This window comes from Barbatula barbatula (genome assembly GCF_947034865.1).
Source record: "Barbatula barbatula genome assembly, chromosome: 5".
In the NCBI taxonomy this organism is placed as follows: Eukaryota; Metazoa; Chordata; class Actinopteri; order Cypriniformes; family Nemacheilidae; genus Barbatula; species Barbatula barbatula.
In genome coordinates, this window is record NC_136769.1 from 3,813,465 (window position 1) to 3,830,870 (window position 17,406).

General features: G+C 46.4%; 1 protein-coding gene across 1 annotated transcript in view; it reads right to left on the bottom strand.

Moving 5' to 3' along the window:
• LOC306894597 (uncharacterized protein) overlaps positions 1 to 17,406 on the bottom strand; it is a 31,038-nt gene that overhangs the window by 9,675 nt on the left and 3,957 nt on the right. The window contains exons 5-8 of the mRNA XM_079457278.1: positions 12,326 to 12,421; positions 12,020 to 12,112; positions 1,280 to 1,354; positions 363 to 470 (exon numbers count right to left, since the gene is read on the bottom strand). Of these exons, the coding sequence (XP_079313404.1) occupies positions 363 to 470; positions 1,280 to 1,354; positions 12,020 to 12,112; positions 12,326 to 12,421 (372 nt within the window). The remainder of the gene's footprint in view (positions 1 to 362; positions 471 to 1,279; positions 1,355 to 12,019; positions 12,113 to 12,325; positions 12,422 to 17,406) is intronic.

Below are 17,406 nucleotides of genomic sequence, written 5' to 3' on the forward strand. Positions count from 1 at the left end.
TGCTGGCATATACTGCACTTTCTTTTGTCCAAGCTGATGAATTGTGTGTTTGTTTTAAAACTATGAAACACAGGGTTTGCATATAAGAACAGCCCCTTATTCATATTCTTCCCCTAAAGTTCTTATTCTGATTTCACTTTAAGGTATTAGACCCCAATGCCTCGCTTTAATATGTTAAGGTGGAAAAAGCTAAATAATGGTAATGTAATGACTGTACACTTATATAAACATTAAATGATATAAGGAACGAAACAACCGTTCATAGATTACTCCTGTTGCCCCAACCGCAAACTTATCAACCTCAAATAGATTCATGATTGAGAACCACACATTAGAGGATTATACTTTAACAAAAGTCTTACCTTTCATGAAAGAGAGAGACATTAGTACCACAAATCCATACAAAATACCTTGCAGTACTCGAAGTACAACACTGTGTGCAGTGTATTTCCAGCCATAGGCAAAGAAAACTGGTGAGGAAATGAAATGAAAAATAAATGACAACTTCACTGAACTAGTGCTGGTTTGAACCTGTATATTTGATAACCAAACATGCCCCAAAAATGTAACATTATAAACATGATATTTAATTTAAAAGATGAATGTAAAACATGATGTGATGCAATACTGAACAAACTTAAAACATTTTGTCATCTGATTACATAAATGAAATGTCAGCTTGCCTTGTTTTCGCACATAGTGATGTCTTTCCTGAACCCTTTTCTTATCTGCATTGCGTTTTCCTTCAATTATAAAGCCCACACCTGCTTCTCATTAGTCTCTTCATCTACTTTCTCTATATTTTATTTTTCTTGTTCTCAGTCTCAGTCAGACTGTTGAGTATGATGCTCATAAAAGAGTCAAGTGCTTCTCTGATCTTCCATGGCCAGTTGGTCACTGTCTTATTTTACCTGGTTCTAGTGCCTAGTAAAGAACTGTACTCAAGATGTCTCCAATCTAGAGCTGCTTCCCTGCTTTCTTCTCGGTCTGCCCCAGTTACCTCCCAGTTTCCATTGTCAAGCCCCCCCTCCTGCCTGTCTGTCTGCCAAGCGGTTCTTCTCCTGCCATTTCTTCTCTCCTATCTGGTGCCATATCCTTTGCTTGCTACCTGGAAGTCTTCCCCTGGCTCGGGTCACTGCTGTCTATGGGCTAAACTGTTGTTTTTGCAGCTTATAAACTGTGAAAATACATTTTCAGTTGAATCTGCGTTTGAAATGGTCTGCTTGCTTTGACACCACCTTTGTGACAATAATGAGAGTAGTTTCTGTTGTGCATTTACCGGAATAAACAATGATTGAAAAGAGCCCAAGTTCTCTTGGGACACTGAAAAACCTGATCCATGTTTTATTGCTGCCTGTAAACAAAAAAGGTAACATGAAATACATCATATTAACATTTGTAAAGCACTGCAAGGATATTATTCATATACGCTTATGAGCCAAACCATTATAGCTGGGCAGAATTAAAGATCTGTGTGATTTTAATAAAGGCACAACTTTGATGCAGAAGGCAAACTAGTTTCAAGATATTTCTGGAATAGCAAGGATCGTGTGTAGCTCTGAGTCATATGAGATATGAATTGGTTTGAGAAGGGACAAATGCTTATCAATGCCGAGGTGTAAAGTACTTGAGTATTTTTACTCTCAAGGATCAAGAGTGTGTACTTTATCAGTGTTTTTACTGCTCTACATTATTAAGCATACTCCATATCATACTTTTTATTTAACTACATTTGAAAAATACATAGATTTGTTGACTCTAAAATTGCTGTTAACAAGTACATTAAAAATGTAGTACATAAATGAAATGTCAGCTTGCCTTGTTTTCTCACATAGTGATGTCTTTCCTGACCCCTTTTCTTATCTGCAATTGTGTTTTCCTTCAATTATAAAGCCCACACCTGCTTCTCATTAGTCTCTTCATCTTCTTTCTCTATATTTTATTTTTCTTGTTCTCAGTCTCAGTCAGACTGTTGAGTATGATGCTCATAAAACAGTATAAAAATATATGAGTATAAAAAATATATGCTTTAATGTAGTGAAGTAAAAACAATTCTTGAAAAATGTCCTTAAGTAAAATACATCTCTTCTATCTTGATCCCAAGCATCTATGGGATGTGGTGGACCACCAAGTTGCTCTATGGTGGCTCTGCTCCCTCTGCAGCCTACAGAATCAGATACCACAGGACAGTTTCAAGGGTCAGCACCTGGCACCTGGGTGACTCTGTGCTGTTTTGGCAGCACGCGGACCAACAGCACATGATGAATGGAGTCTTAAGGTTTGTTTGGTGGTCATAAAGTTTTGGCTTTTCTGTGTATACATCCTTTTAAATCCTGTCTACTTGAGAAAATTGTACCCTTCTCAGTTTTATGTAGATGCTAAGCTAAGTGGTAAGAGCATTGTGTTAACAACACAAGGTTGTGGGTTAGATCCCAGGGGATTGCAGATACCTATGTATAGTGGAATAGAAATCTCCCTATAACTCCCCCTGGTGGAGAACTGGCAGTATCTGCCCAGTAAATTTAGTGGTGTCAGGTAACCGGCTGGTGACGAATTACCATGATTGCGCTCTAAATAAAAAGGCAGTATTCAAATGGCTGGGTGTGCGTTACTCTTTGCATCCTTGTCGCCTGTTCCTAGTGGAGTCGTGTGGTTCGGGGCATTTAGTCTGGGTATTGGTCAATGAGTGAGTGAGTGAGTGAGTGAGTGAGTGAGTGAGTGAGTGAGTGAGTGAGTGAGTGAGTGAGTGAGTGAGTGAGTGAGTGAGTGAGGTGAGTGAGGTGAGTGAGGTGAGTGAGGTGAGTGAGGTGAGTGAGTGAGTGAGTGAGTGAGTGAGTGAGTGAGTGAGTGAGTGAGTGAGTGAGTGAGTGAGGTGAGTGAGTGAGTGAGGTGAGTGAGTGAGTGAGGTGAGTGAGTGAGGTGAGTGAGTGAGGTGAGTGAGTGAGGTGAGTGAGTGAGGTGAGTGAGTGAGGTGAGTGAGTGAGGTGAGTGAGTGAGGTGAGTGAGTGAGGTGAGTGAGTGAGGTGAGTGAGTGAGTGAGTGAGTGAGGTGAGTGAGTGAGTGAGGTGAGTGAGTGAGGTGAGTGAGTGAGGTAGGTGAGTGAGGTGAGTGAGGTGAGTGAGTGAGTGAGTGAGTGAGTGAGTGAGTGAGGTGAGTGAGGTGAGTGAGGTGAGTGAGGTGAGTGAGGTGAGTGAGGTAGTGAGTGAGTGAGTGAGTGAGTGAGTGAGTGAGTGAGGTGAGTGAGTGAGTGAGGTGAGTGAGTGAGGTGAGTGAGTGAGTGAGGTGAGTGAGTGAGGTGAGTGAGTGAGGTGAGTGAGGTGAGTGAGTGAGGTGAGTGAGGTGAGTGAGTGAGGTGAGTGAGTGAGGTGAGTGAGTGAGGTGAGTGAGTGAGGTGAGTGAGTGAGTGAGTGAGGTGAGTGAGTGAGTGAGGTGAGTGAGTGAGTGAGGTGAGTGAGTGAGTGAGGTGAGTGAGGTGAGTGAGGTGAGTGAGGTGAGTGAGGTGAGTGAGGTGAGTGAGGTGAGTGAGGTGAGTGAGGTGAGTGAGGTGAGTGAGGTGAGTGAGGTGAGTGAGGTGAGTGAGTGATATGTGGGTTGTTGTCATATATTAGTGTATAATTTAAAGTTTGTTTCAGGCAGTCATTACACAGTGCTAGTGCAGCTAGAACCTGTACAGATGTGTTAGACTGGTTGAGAACGCAGTCAGAGGGACATGCATAACAGGCTTGCGTCCAGCTGAGCCGTGTAAGCATATCTACCCATTCATTGTTTGATCAGGTACGTGAATCAGTGTGAATGTGATCTTACGAGTGATATGTAGAATGTGATTTTATAATATTAGTGTATAATGTAAGGTTTGTGTCCTGCAGTCATTACACCTTTCAAGTGCACCCAGACGGATCGTGAACGCAGTCGGAGGGAGGTGTATAACAGGCTTGCATCCAGTTCTGACTGTGCAAGCGTATCTTTAATGGCAAGACGCACTGCCCCGGATTACGCTGCTGTTTTGTTTTGTTTCTATTTTGCATTTTTTTGTTTCAATTTTGAATGTTTTCTTTTCATTAATGTTTTTGTTTTGTGACAATTTCTCTCAGTGATTGTTATAATTTGGGTGTTTTGGTTTTCGTCCTTGGCTTACCCCATCTGTGTTTGTAGACGAAGTGCTTCCCATTGAGGAAGTTCACTGAAGAACCAGTAACTATTGATTTTATTTATTTTTGTTTGTGGTTAACTGTACTTATTGTAAGTGCTCGGGGCTCCTGTGGCCACTCGTAGAAAGGGTATTTTACCCACCTCTTGTTGGGGTGCAGTGTTTAACACGAGTGAGTTTCTCATTCCCTGTTGTTCAGGGGGCAACACCAGTGTGTGTGGTTGGTTGTAGTGAGTGATTACTGTTTTAGGTGGGGCAATATTCTTTTCCTTTGTGCCTTTTTACGATCCAAGGCTGCCCGTAGTGTTTACATTGTTGTTCTTTTACGTACCTTTTCTTGGCCCGTGTTGGTAACTGTACTGGAAGGTACCTTTTAGTGACTGTCAGAGGAATTGTATTTTAATAAAATAAACATTTGTTTTAATTGGCAGAACTGTCTCAGTCCTCTCTGGAAAGAACGAACCTGGGGTTTAGATTTCCTCTGAACACTAGTATATCCTGGGGTTAAAGTCCTTAGGTGGCGTAGTTGGCTACAGTGAGTTTATTTTAGTTATCTTGCTCTCCGCCTTACCATCCCGCCACAATCTGGCGTAGTCGGCAGGATCCTTTCCCAGTTGAGGCTGAGACGTTCTGCCTAAGGTAATTTTTCTTTTTTTTGGGGGGAGAAACAAAACCGCAGTAGGCTCCATTAGGTTAAGCAGGTGTTTGTTTGTGTTATATCTATATATATATTTTTGGCCACCGTCATGGCAGAGGACTTGCAACGTTTGCAGGAGTTGGTAGCCCAGTTGGAAGTAGATAATGCACGTCTGCGTCAAGCAGTACCGGTAGGCCCTACGAGTAGTAATGCTCTGGCACTCGGTGTTCACTCTTCTGCCTTCCCGACCACTGAGAGAGTGGTATATGTCCCTAGGGAAAGGCGTTGTTCAATGTTTAGAGGCAGGAGTGGGTTAAGCCTACCAGAGTGGGTGGAAGAAGTAGAGTCTAGTGTGCGTGCCCGTCACCTATCGTCCGTTGATCGAGCATTCTTTATGTATGATCATTTAGAGGGGGAAGCCAGGGAGGAGATTAAATATCGATCCCGGGAGGAGAGGGAGGATCCAGTAAAAATTCTGGCTATTTTACGGGAACTTTATGGGTGTTCGCAATCCTATGTAGCTCTACAAGAAGCATTCTTCTCCCGCAAACAACAGGACGGTGAGTCATTGCAGGAGTTTTCACATGCCTTATTGTGTTTAATGGAGAAGGTTAAAAAGAATGCCCCCCATGTTATGCCTAATGCAGACACTTTATTGCGTGATCAATTTGTGGAATACGTCTATGACTGTGCTCTTCGTAGGGAGTTGAAGCGCTTTGTACGTGATAAACCTGACTCTAGTTTGTTGGATGTTCGCAGGGAGGCAATTAGGTGGGAACGTGAGGGCACATCGGTAGGCATTCGGGGTCGTAGCCAGTCGGTCTCCTTAGCATATGGGTTCCAGTGTGGGGTTCAGGGGAATATACCTACCCCTGATGTTACCTCTAGTTTAGAACTCACAGAAATAAAGGAAATGTTGAAACGACAACAAAGTCAACTTGACCAGCTTACCCAAAATTTAAGGTTACTACAAAAACCCCGTAGCCAGGGCCCTTCACCGCGTGGGGTTTCGATTATTTGTAGACGTATGTCAAAAATCGGGCCATTATGCCCGAGAGTGTGATGGGGAGAGGGTTTTGTCTCAGTCTTCCTTTGGTGCGCCTCCTCGTGGGGGTGCTTCTAGTAGTATGAGCCGGCCGTCGGAAAACTACTACCCACCGAGCTGATGAGCCACTGTTCGGTGGGGGGGATGATGGGTTCGAAGGCTGCCTTAGAAGCAAAGTCTATTCCTCAATTGATGTCCTCTTGTCCTCATGTCGATGTAGTCATGGGGGGTGTTGTAGTGTCATGTTTGGTGGACACTGGGTCGATGGTGTCTACCATCACAGAGAGTTTTTTCTCGGAGCAGTTTATGGCTTTGGGGCCTGCTCGGCTTCAGTCTTGTCATTGGCTACAGCTTCAGGCTGCCAATGGTCTAGCCATACCATATGTAGGGTATATCGAGGTGGACGTGGAGCTTTGTGGGAAGGTAATGCCTAGACGTGGGTTGTTAGTAGTTAAAAACCCTCCAGGAAGTAGTTCCAGAGTTCCGGGGGTAATCGGAATGAATGTCCTTAAAGAATGTTATGCTGAGCTCTTTGGAGAGTATGGTTCTGCATCGTTGGAGGTACCTTCGATTATACAGGCCCCAAGTTCAGTCCGCCAGGCTCTACAGCAGTGCCATCATGCTAAGGCAGAGCCCTCCCTGGACACTTTAGGTCAGGTAAGAGTGCGGGGGAGAAGGGTTTGTCGTGTCCCGGGCGGTACTATTAAACTTGTGCCTGTTACGTGTTCTGCCCAGTACGCTGGGCTTTCTGTTTTGTTTGAGCCTCCGGATACTGGACTACCAGCTGGACTGTTGGCCTCTCCATCACTGGTTGGGGTAAGTGGTAGTACAGTATACATCCCAGTTGTCAATGTGGGGACTACAGACATTGTATTATATCCTCGCACTGTAATTGGTACTCTTACTATGATCAGTGTTGTTAGTCTACCAGCTGAGGTCAAAGAGGTTCGGACTGCTACTGCCACTGTGTCTTCCATGGAAGTTTGTTCTATTCATGATAAGATAAATGCTTTAGATCTGTCTCCCCTCCCCGAACAAGATCAGTACAATGTACGGTTGCTGCTTAACAAATATAGTTCCGTTTTTTCCTCTCATGACACAGATTTAGGTTGTACCACATTAATTTCTCATGACATCCCCCTAATCGATGAGACCCCCGTTAGGCAGAGGTACCGACGCATTCCCCCCTCAGATTATGAAACTGTGAAGGCCCATATTAATCAGTTGCTAGAGGCACAAATCATCCGGGAGAGTAGTAGCCCCTATGCCTCACCCATTGTTTTAGTCAAGAAAAAGGATGGTAGCCTCAGAATGTGTGTGGATTATCGACAACTGAATGGGAAGACACGAAAGGATGCATTCCCCCTTCCAAGAATCGAAGAGTCTCTTGATGCCCTCTCTGGTGCTCAATGGTTTACAACGATGGACTTGGCAAGTGGTTATAATCAAGTTCCAGTAACTGAAGCAGATAAGCCTAAAACTGCCTTTTGTACCCCCTTTGGTCTCTTCGAGTGGAATCGGATGGCCTTCGGCCTGTGCAATGCCCCAAGTACCTTTCAGAGGCTGATGGAGAGGATGTTCGGGGCCCAGCATTGCCAGTCGTTGTTGTTGTACTTAGATGATGTCATTGTGTTCTCCCCCTCTGTTGCAGAACATCTAGTGCGGCTGGAAAGTGTGTTGGAGCGGCTAAAACAACAAGGCCTGAAAGCCAAGCTGAATAAGTGTTCATTCCTCAAACAAAAGGTGGGTTACTTGGGGCATGTAATATCTCCGGATGGAGTCTCCACAGATCCTGAGAAAATTACAGCTGTGGCTGAGTGGAGGGGACCCACACACGTCTCAGCGTTAAGGTCCTTTCTTGGATTTGCGAGCTATTATAGACGGTTTGTGGAGGGGTTTGCAGCACTGGCTGCCCCACTACATCGGTTGGTAGCTGAATTGGTGGGCTCTAAGAAGAGGAAGGGTTCTGGAAAGAGCCTCCCCACCGTATGGACTGAGGAGTGTGAGAACAGCTTTGAGAGCCTTAAAAGGAAACTCATTACAGCACCAGTCTTGGCCTATGCAAATTTTTCTCTACCCTTCATTCTAGAGGTTGATGCTAGTCATCGTGGCCTGGGCGCTGTTCTTTCCCAGGAGCAGGGGGGTAAAATTAGACCCATTGCCTATGCCAGCCGAAGTTTGAGACCTGCCGAACGTAATATGATAAATTATAGCTCCATGAAGCTGGAATTTCTGGCCCTAAAATGGGCCATGACTGAAAAGTTTCGAGAATATTTATTGGGCCAGAAGTGTTCTGTCTATACTGACAATAATCCTCTAAGTCATCTTGCCACTGCTAAACTCGGTGCTACGGAGCAGCGTTGGGTAGCTCAATTAGCGGTGTTTGATTATGTCATCAAGTACAGGTCTGGCAAAGTGAATCAAAATGCAGATCCCCTCTCACGACAATATGTGGAGCCTACTGAAGGGGGAACTTTGGAGAGCTGCCCAGACCTGGGGCCTTTTCATGAAGTCTCAGTGGAGCCTGCTCCCCGGGTAGTGCAAGCAGCCATTTCCGTTTTGCCCTGTTACGCCCCTGCCAGTTTGTGTGCTTTGCAGAATGAGGACCCGGTCATCAAGGAGTTGTTGTACTTTTGGTGGAGAAAACACCAGCCGACATCTGAGGAGCGGCAGAAGCTGACAAAGCCTGTGTTATCACTACTGAGACAGTGGGATCGTCTTGTTGAGCAGGAGGGAGTCCTATACCGTCGCATACTACGTCCTGATGGGGGTGAGGAAATTCTGCAGTTGGTCCTCCCTATGTCATTGAAGGCGGAAGTACTCACGCAACTTCACCAGGGGCATGGACATCAGGGGGTGGAACGGACCCTGGAGCTGGTTCGCCGGCGGTGTTACTGGCCTGGAATGTCTTTGGAGGTGAAACAATGGTGCCAGGAGTGTGACCGATGCCAGCATTCTAAGGACTCTCAGCCAGGGGTACGTACCTTTATGAACCACCTCCTTGCATCATGTCCAAATGAAACGCTTGCTATTGATTTTACCCTCCTTGAGCCAGCCCAAAATGGGATGGAAAATGTACTCATCATGACGGACATCTTCTCAAAATTCACTCAAGCTGTTCCCACTCGTGACCAACGTGCTTCTACAGTGGCTCATGTTTTGGTTACGGAATGGTTCTATAAATTTGGGGTACCAAGCCGACTGCACTCCGATCAGGGACGGAGTTTTGAGAGCTCCTTGATCAAGCAATTATGTGGCCTTTATGGTGTTTCCAAGTCTCGAACTACCCCGTATCACCCTGCAGGCAATGGTCAGTGTGAACGATTTAACCGCACGCTTCATAATCTTCTACGCACCCTGCCTACAACAAGGAAAAGGGATTGGACTGCTTGTCTTCCCCAGCTTCTGTTTTGTTATAACACTACCCCCCACCAGTCCACGGGTGAGTCTCCTTATTATTTGATGTTTGGCCAAGATCCCAAGCTGCCGGTGGATTTCTTACTAGGTAGGATTGAGGACCCTGTGGCAGGCCACATACATGACTGGGTCGTGGAGCATCAAGTCCGACTTCAGATGGCATTTGAAGGAGCTAAAGACCGAACGAGAATGGCGGCTGATTATCGGAGGAGAAACCATGACTTGAACGTTCGAGAGGTTCCCCTGAAGGAGGGCCAACTGGTATTACTGCGTGACCACTCCAGGAGAGGCCGTAATAAGATCCAAGACTGCTGGAGTACGGTACGTTACCAGGTGCTAAAAGCCCCAACTGAAAGGGGAGCAGTGTATACAATTGCACCAGCCCATGACCTGAGTAGGATAAAGCATGTACATCGCACGCTGTTGAAGCCGTATATTTCCACTCGAAGCCTAGAGAGTGGTCAGGCGGAAGGTGGCCAAGCAGAGGCGGTGTTGCCCTTGGAGGGTGAAGAGGAAGAGTTTGAAGATGGCTGGGCCCTTGTGTCCGGGCCTTTTGTCGCTCAAGCTGGACTGGCACCTCAAGCTGGACTGGCACCTCAAGCTGGACTGGCACCTCAAGCTGGACTGGCACCTCAAGCTGGACTGGCACCTCTGACGCCGGCTCCTGTGACATGTAACATCCCGTTAATCCCACCCTCTAGCCAAATTAATGATAATGACGGCCGCACCAACAGGCTGGAGCAACCAGTGGCCTCAGTACCTCGCTCTAACTCCGAAGTAGAAGAGCATGTGAGTGATGATGGATTGAGGAGGACAACCCGTGTCACTGCTGGACGACATTCCAACCTGCACCGGTTGCCTGCGGCTGGGTGGGGTAGGGAGAGAGGGGCTATGAATTCCCAGATGATTGTGCCTAATGCCACTTTATTTAGACCCTGGAGTTAAGATTTAAGAGGGTAAGGGTTCATCGTCGGGACGACGATGCAAGTGGATGGGGTGGATTGTAGTGGAATAGAAATCTCCCTATAACTCCCCCTGGTGGAGAACTGGCAGTATCTGCCCAGTAAATTTAGTGGTGTCAGGTAACCGGCTGGTGACGAATTACCATGATTGCGCTCTAAATAAAAAGGCAGTATTCAAATGGCTGGGTGTGCGTTACTCTTTGCATCCTGGTCGCCTGTTCCTAGTGGAGTCGTGTGGTTCGGGGCATTTAGTCTGGGTATTGGTCAATCAGGTATGTGAGTGAGTGATATGTGGGTTGTTGTCATACATTAGTGTATAATTTAAAGTTTGTTTCAGGCAGTCATTACACAGTGCTAGTGCAGCTAGAACCTGTACAGATGTGTTAGACTGGTTGAGAACGCAGTCAGAGGGACATGCATAACAGGCTTGCGTCCAGCTGAGCCGTGTAAGCATATCTACCCATTCATTGTTTGATCAGGTACGTGAATCAGTGTGAATGTGATCTTACGAGTGATATGTAGAATGTGATTTTATAATATTAGTGTATAATGTAAGGTTTGTGTCCTGCAGTCATTACACCTTTCAAGTGCAGCTAGACGGATCGTGAACGCAGTCGGAGGGATGTGTATAACAGGCTTGCATCCAGTTCTGACTGTGCAAGCGTATCTTTAATGGCAAGACGCACTGCCCCGGATTACGCTGCTGTTTTGTTCTATTTTGCATTTTTTTGTTTCTATTTTGCACGTTTTGTTTCAATTTTGAATGTTTTCTTTTCATTAATGTTTTTGTTTTGTGACAATTTCTCTCAGTGATTGTTATAATTTGGGTGTTTTGGTTTTCGTCCTTGGCTTACCCCATCTGTGTTTGTAGACGAAGTGCTTCCCATTGAGGAAGTTCACTGAAGAACCAGTAACTATTGATTTTATTTATTTTTGTTTGTGGTTAACTGTACTTATTGTAAGTGCTCGGGGCTCCTGTGGCCACTCGTCAAAAGGGTATTTTACCCACCTCTTGTTGGGGTGCAGTGTTTAACACGAGTGAGTTTCTCATTCCCTGTTGTTCAGGGGGCAACACAAGTGTGTGTGGTTGGTTGTAGTGAGTGATTACTGTTTTAGGTGGGGCAATATTCTTTTCCTTTGTGCCTTTTTACGATCCAAGGCTGCCGTAGTGTTTACATTGTTTGTTCTTTTACGTACCTTTTCTTGGCCCGTGTTGGTAACTGTACTGGAAGGTACCTTTTAGTGACTGTCAGAGGAATTGTATTTTAATAAAATAAACATTTGTTTTAATTGGCAGAACTGTCTCAGTCCTCTCTGGAAAGAACGAACCTGGGGTTTAGATTTCCTCTGAACACTAGTATATCCTGGGGTGAAAGTCCTTAGGTGGCGTAGTTGGCTACAGTGAGTTTATTTTAGTTATCTTGCTCTCCGCCTTACCATCCCGCCACATATGCATAAATGGATAGGATAATGCAATGTAAGTCGCTTTGGTTAAAAGCGTCTGCCAAATGCATAAATGTAAATGTACACTAAAGACGAAGACTGGTTATCTAATACATAGAGGTGAAACCATGTTTAGTTTAAAAAGAAATAAAACTCTAGATAAGATTCCTGCAGTTCACTTGAAACACAAATTGTAAAGTAATATTATTATGAATAAATCATAACATTCTTAAAATGTCTATCTTCTGCATTCTTTCTTGCAATCATACGTTCCACTAAATTACTATGACCATATACTTTGTGACAAAATATTGTTATGCTTAAAATGAGATTTGCTTGAGAAAGGAACATTTTCAACTGAAACATACCTTGAAGATACTTTAAAAAGCGAACCGCCCAAAACAACATAACAGGTCTCAGAGCATAAAGAGCACAGCAAGTGACGGTCTCATTCACGAATCCTAAAACAGAAAGTTGAATGATGCATTACATAACATGTGACAAAGCTTGTATGGTTTAAACATGTTCAAGTTCAATTACAGAAAATATGGACACAACACCGAAACCTGAATTATTACAATATTAGAACAAACAGAAAAATTCCCACATGCTTAATATTGTAATATAAAAGTTATTTATTTACAAATATAATTAAGGAACATAACTATACTTACCCTCAATAAGACCCCACAAGAGGAAGGCAGAGAAAACACAGATGTTTGGACAAACAACAAGAGAAATCTGAAGCTTCCAGAGTGTCCCACTGGTGTCTGTATGGGGTACAAAATAATGTTATATGTGTAAACATTCATTAAAGCATCTATATACTGAATAGTTATTTGTTTAAAGTCATGGTGTGTTTGAAGTGAGGAAGCCGGGACGGGAGATTAGTTTTGGGTTGACAAATCCAAACCAACGTGATCAAGCTTTGTTGGTACCATGAAGCAGCTCGTGGAGTTTCTTTGTCAACTCAAGCTTTGATCCTGAAGCTGAGATTAGTTTGCGCGCGCGTGCAAATGAACGAGTGACGTCAGCATGGCTAAACCAATCGCATTATAAATGGATAAAGCGATTTCAACAATATGAACACAAACATGAATTTCAGTCATGGAGTGATGTGTGTCTGCTGTCTACGCAAGAGAGAAGTGTTTCAGAAACACTGCTGATTGCGTTAATGCGCAAGTTAAACACTATATAGTACACACATTCACTGTAGTGCTGTAGGGCAAACAGGATCCGCGGGGTCCTCGGTGGAACTACAAGGGGTCCGTGTCCTTGCGGGCAACTTTATTTATGTATGGCATGGGTACAGAAATATTACAACAATGTTCATTGAAGCTCCTGCATATTGCAATTTTAACTTGCGTGCGGACAAAAACCATCCATTCAGGCAGCAGAAGCAGTTAACCTTACATCTGCTTCATCATTTCCCTTCCGAGTACACATGAGAGGAGTTGCGTGCAAATAAAGTTCATTCTCATATATTTCTGAACTTCTGTACAAATTTGTTAAAGCTGTAAACGGCTAATTTGACAGGCAAATGACACCAAACCGCTTCTGCATTGTAAACTCTGACATCTTACGTGTTTAAAATCAATAAATGCACCGTGTACTGATGGTTCATGTCAAACAAGTTGCCCCAAAAATAACGCGGACTGGTTGCATGTTGGTCTCCTTTTAGTCTGATATGATGCTCTGCAGAAAAAAAACGAGTAATTTTTTTTGCAGAAAGACAACGGAGCTAAGAATTATAAAATAGCGGTGTGTTCTGCAACACAGAGAAGCGGAAGAAAATATAAGAATTACACTTAATAAAACCGCCTGCTTTTACAACAGAATGACTAAGCCTATACCTTTAAAAGACTTTGCGCCATTAACCAGGGTCAGTCATTTCATTGAAGCCTTAATAAAAACTACGGTTCAGGACAAGGAAATTGTCCAGCACAGTAAAATGAAAATGTATGATGCTGCAAATCCCTTAAAATAATAAAAACCGTGTGGTGAGGAAGGCGGGACGAGAGCCGTGACGCGGGGCCGGTGGCGTGAGTGATAAGTGGAAGCAGCTGTGCGCGCACCGGTCCCGCATCTTATCACGGAGGAGATTGGGAGCTTAAATGGATGTTCGGCAGGACTGTTGACGAGAGAGGAACGGGCCCGAAACTGTGTTTAGTTGGTGTATGTTTTATGGCCGGCAGTCTACCGTGAGGTGGCTGTCGGTCAGTTACTTCAGTGTTTGTTTATTTAATTAAAGTTTTATTATTGAATGTTCGCCGGTTCCCGCCTCCTTCCTTCCCTTCTTACGAACTTTATTACATTGGTGCCGAAACCCGGGAGGAAGGAGGGACATGCTGTCAAAGAGCCCTCGCTGCCGAGGGTGATCGCGGTGCTGAGGAGTTCGGGCAGCGCGGACGAGGAAAGTCCGCGAGTGGCTGCCCGAGGCGGTGGTGCTGGATCGAGAAGTCGGATGGGACGAGGACCTCGCTGCCGTGCTCCTGGGTCGAGGTGGGGTGGCTGCCGTCCAGGAGGGAGCCAAGGCCCGTTCGCCGTGGGCCGAGCCTGCTGCCAGCCGCCATGATGGGGAGGAGCAGGGAACGGATGACCAGCTGCCCTCAGCTGGAGGGCCATCGCCGGCCGCCAGGGGGCGGAGGAGGATCGAGCCGTCCACCGAGCGTCCAGTACCATCGCATGGCACCGCGAGGAAGAGTTTCTCGGCTGGCTGAGGACCGAGCGACAGCTTGTCAGGGAACCGGACAATTTTTTTTTTCTTTTCCTCTCTCCCCTCTCTCGTCCCTGTCGCTCCGGGGGCTCCCGTCTCCGTTCTTTCGTCTCGCCGGTGCATACCCCCAGGCGCCGCGGACTCCGAGACTGGCTCCCCGGGGGGGGGAGTAGGTACAGTCTCGGGGGTGCCCCCCGGCCTGTAAGGGGTGATGGGGGTATGTGGTGAGGAAGGCGGGACGAGAGCCGTGACGCGGGGCCGGTGGCGTGAGTGATAAGTGGAAGCAGCTGTGCGCGCACCGGTCCCGCATCTTATCACGGAGGAGATTGGGAGCTTAAATGGATGTTCGGCAGGACTGTTGACGAGAGAGGAACGGGCCCGAAACTGTGTTTAGTTGGTGTATGTTTTATGGCCGGCAGTCTACCGTGAGGTGGCTGTCGGTCAGTTACTTCAGTGTTTGTTTATTTAATTAAAGTTTTATTATTGAATGTTCGCCGGTTCCCGCCTCCTTCCTTCCCATCTAACGAACATTATTACAAACCGTCTTTGTCAATAATCAAAATAATACACAGAAAAGTATGTATGTGCCACAATAACATGCATAACAGTGCTAATGTAGATTAAAAAAAGGATTAAAATAGCGATAAAATATATGTGATGTCACCTGTCAATGTATGGGTTTGTCTGTGTCTTACTGTAGCTGTTTAGTTTAGTGGACAAAGAAAAATGTCCTAATACAGTGAAACTGAAAGTGTTCCTAGATGTTGCACCACAGACCAGAATGTAAAAAATGCAATGCAAATACATGTGATACAATAAAAGTGGAATATAAGTAAGTAAATTGAATTTCATGTGAGTGAAAGGGAAAGCCAGCAAATCTGTAAAATCAGATTTTACCTATATAGTAAACAATATTTAATTTTATTATACCATGGCGACGAACACCGAATAAAGCCGAGCTACTTTCATGGTACCTAAAACCAAGGGTTGGCACAAACTAAACTGAAACATACCTGGCTAGCCACCTAAACCAGCTTCATGGTACAGGCCCCAGGCCTGGTGTCTTGTGTTGTTTTTGTCGATCTCGTGGGGAGTGGGTTTGACAGCTCCGCACTTGTTCAGTGTCTATGTCTTTGGCCCCGCCCCCCGTGACTCCGTCAGGCTTTCACCTCACCGGTTCCCTTTCGAGAGCTGTCACTTCGACATTGCGGAGAACCGCATATGAAACTCCTCCTCTTTTTCACTTTTCCTGAAGTCCTATAGGATAACGCCAGTAAAAAACTGGCCAATTGTCGCAAGACATGCAACAGTATGCAAACACTGACGAATCTAGACAGTATACATACAGTGCATGTGACGACAATTCCTCAGAATCTTCTTTTTCACGCTGCCATCGTTGAAGACCCAACTAGAAACTTCTTTCACTGCATCCGATGGCTTCATACTGTCGTCTTTGCGCGGGCCCCATTGGCCCGAAGGATACTCACGAGCACTGCATTGCCTGCCTGGGCCTTGCTCACGTGGAGGATGCATTCTGCGAGTCTGATTGCGTGCACTGTTCGGACCTGCCGGCGCGTGTCTTGAGGACTCGTAGGAACATCACTCGTGGCCAACGAGCCGCTGGTGAGTCCACCCATTCCACGAGGTGGCGGCGATGACCCGGCTCCGGGCCCCCGTCCTCTGCCGTCACCTCATTCCCCAGTCCACTACGTCAATGAGAGCCTTTGTCCCCCCGGAAAACTATGACTCCATTTCCATCTCAGCTTCGGACAAGGACTGGGCAGGATCGGAGCGGGATCGTCCCGATCCTGAGAGCCCCATGGACCTCCACGAGGAGTTCGTAAGGATTCTCGAGAAGGCCGTAAGCGAGCTCAACATCACCTGGGATTCATCTGAGGAGCCGGCAAAAAGTAGGCTCGACTCCTGCTACTTTCAGGCGAGCCGCCGCCAGACCACGTCAAAGAGGAGTGTGCTGTTCCAGACGTCCACGAGCATGTGGTGAAATCCTGGTCTGCACCTCAGTCGGCGCGCGTTCACACTGCTACGCCGGCCATGTTCGTCCACGTGGTCGGGGCTGAAGCCCACGGTTACGGGCGCATGCCACCCATTGAGGAGACCCTCGTCGCTCATCTGTGCCTTTCCACCACCTCGTTGGGCTCGGACCCAGGCCTGCCCTCGAAACCGTGCAGATTTACCGCCCATCTCGCCGGTAAAGCCTACGCGGCCGCATGCGAAGCCACCTCCGCTTGGCACTCAATGTCGGTGCTGCAGGTGTTCCAGCCTAAGGTCCTTCAGTCGCTGGATAGCGGCAGCCTGGAGGCAGGGTCTTCTGCACATGCGACCACTAAAGTTCTGGCTGAAGGCTTGGGTTCCTTGGAGAGCATGTTCCTCGGGTCCGTGGCGCGACCCGAGCATGTTCAGTCGGGGAGTTCCCCTGGGGCTGGTGATGAGACGCACAGTCGTTACGGCGGATGAGGCGTGGTGTGCGAGGGCATGCCGGCATCCGGCCTTTAGCCACAGTCTCTGAGGAAATGGCACAGAAATCGCTTGGAGCTAAAGGCGGTTTCTCTGGCTCTTCATACTGTCCAGTCAAGGGCTAGAGCAGAAACATGTTCTGATTCGCACAGACAACATGTCCGTGGTTTCGTACATAAATGGCCAGGGAGGGATCCGTTCCGGAGCTCTTTTCAAACAGGCGGCGGGTCTCCTACTGTGGGCAGATCGGCATATACTCTCTATCAGGGCAGCGCATATCCCCGGTCACCTGAACTGCGGAGCAGACATGCTTTCGAGGGAGGGTCTTCAGCACGGGGAATGGAGGCTTCATCCCGACTCAGTCCTGTTAATTTGGGAACGCTTTGGGAAGGCAGAAGTGGATCTATTCGCAACAAACGAGAACGCACACTGCAGTTCTATTTCTCGCTGATCCACTCCTCACGAGCGGTGCGTTGGCCGGACATTCGTCTTTACGCGTTTCCTCCAGTAAAGATTTTACCCCTAGTGCTGTGCAAAATCAGAGAGGAGACGGCGTCAGTGATT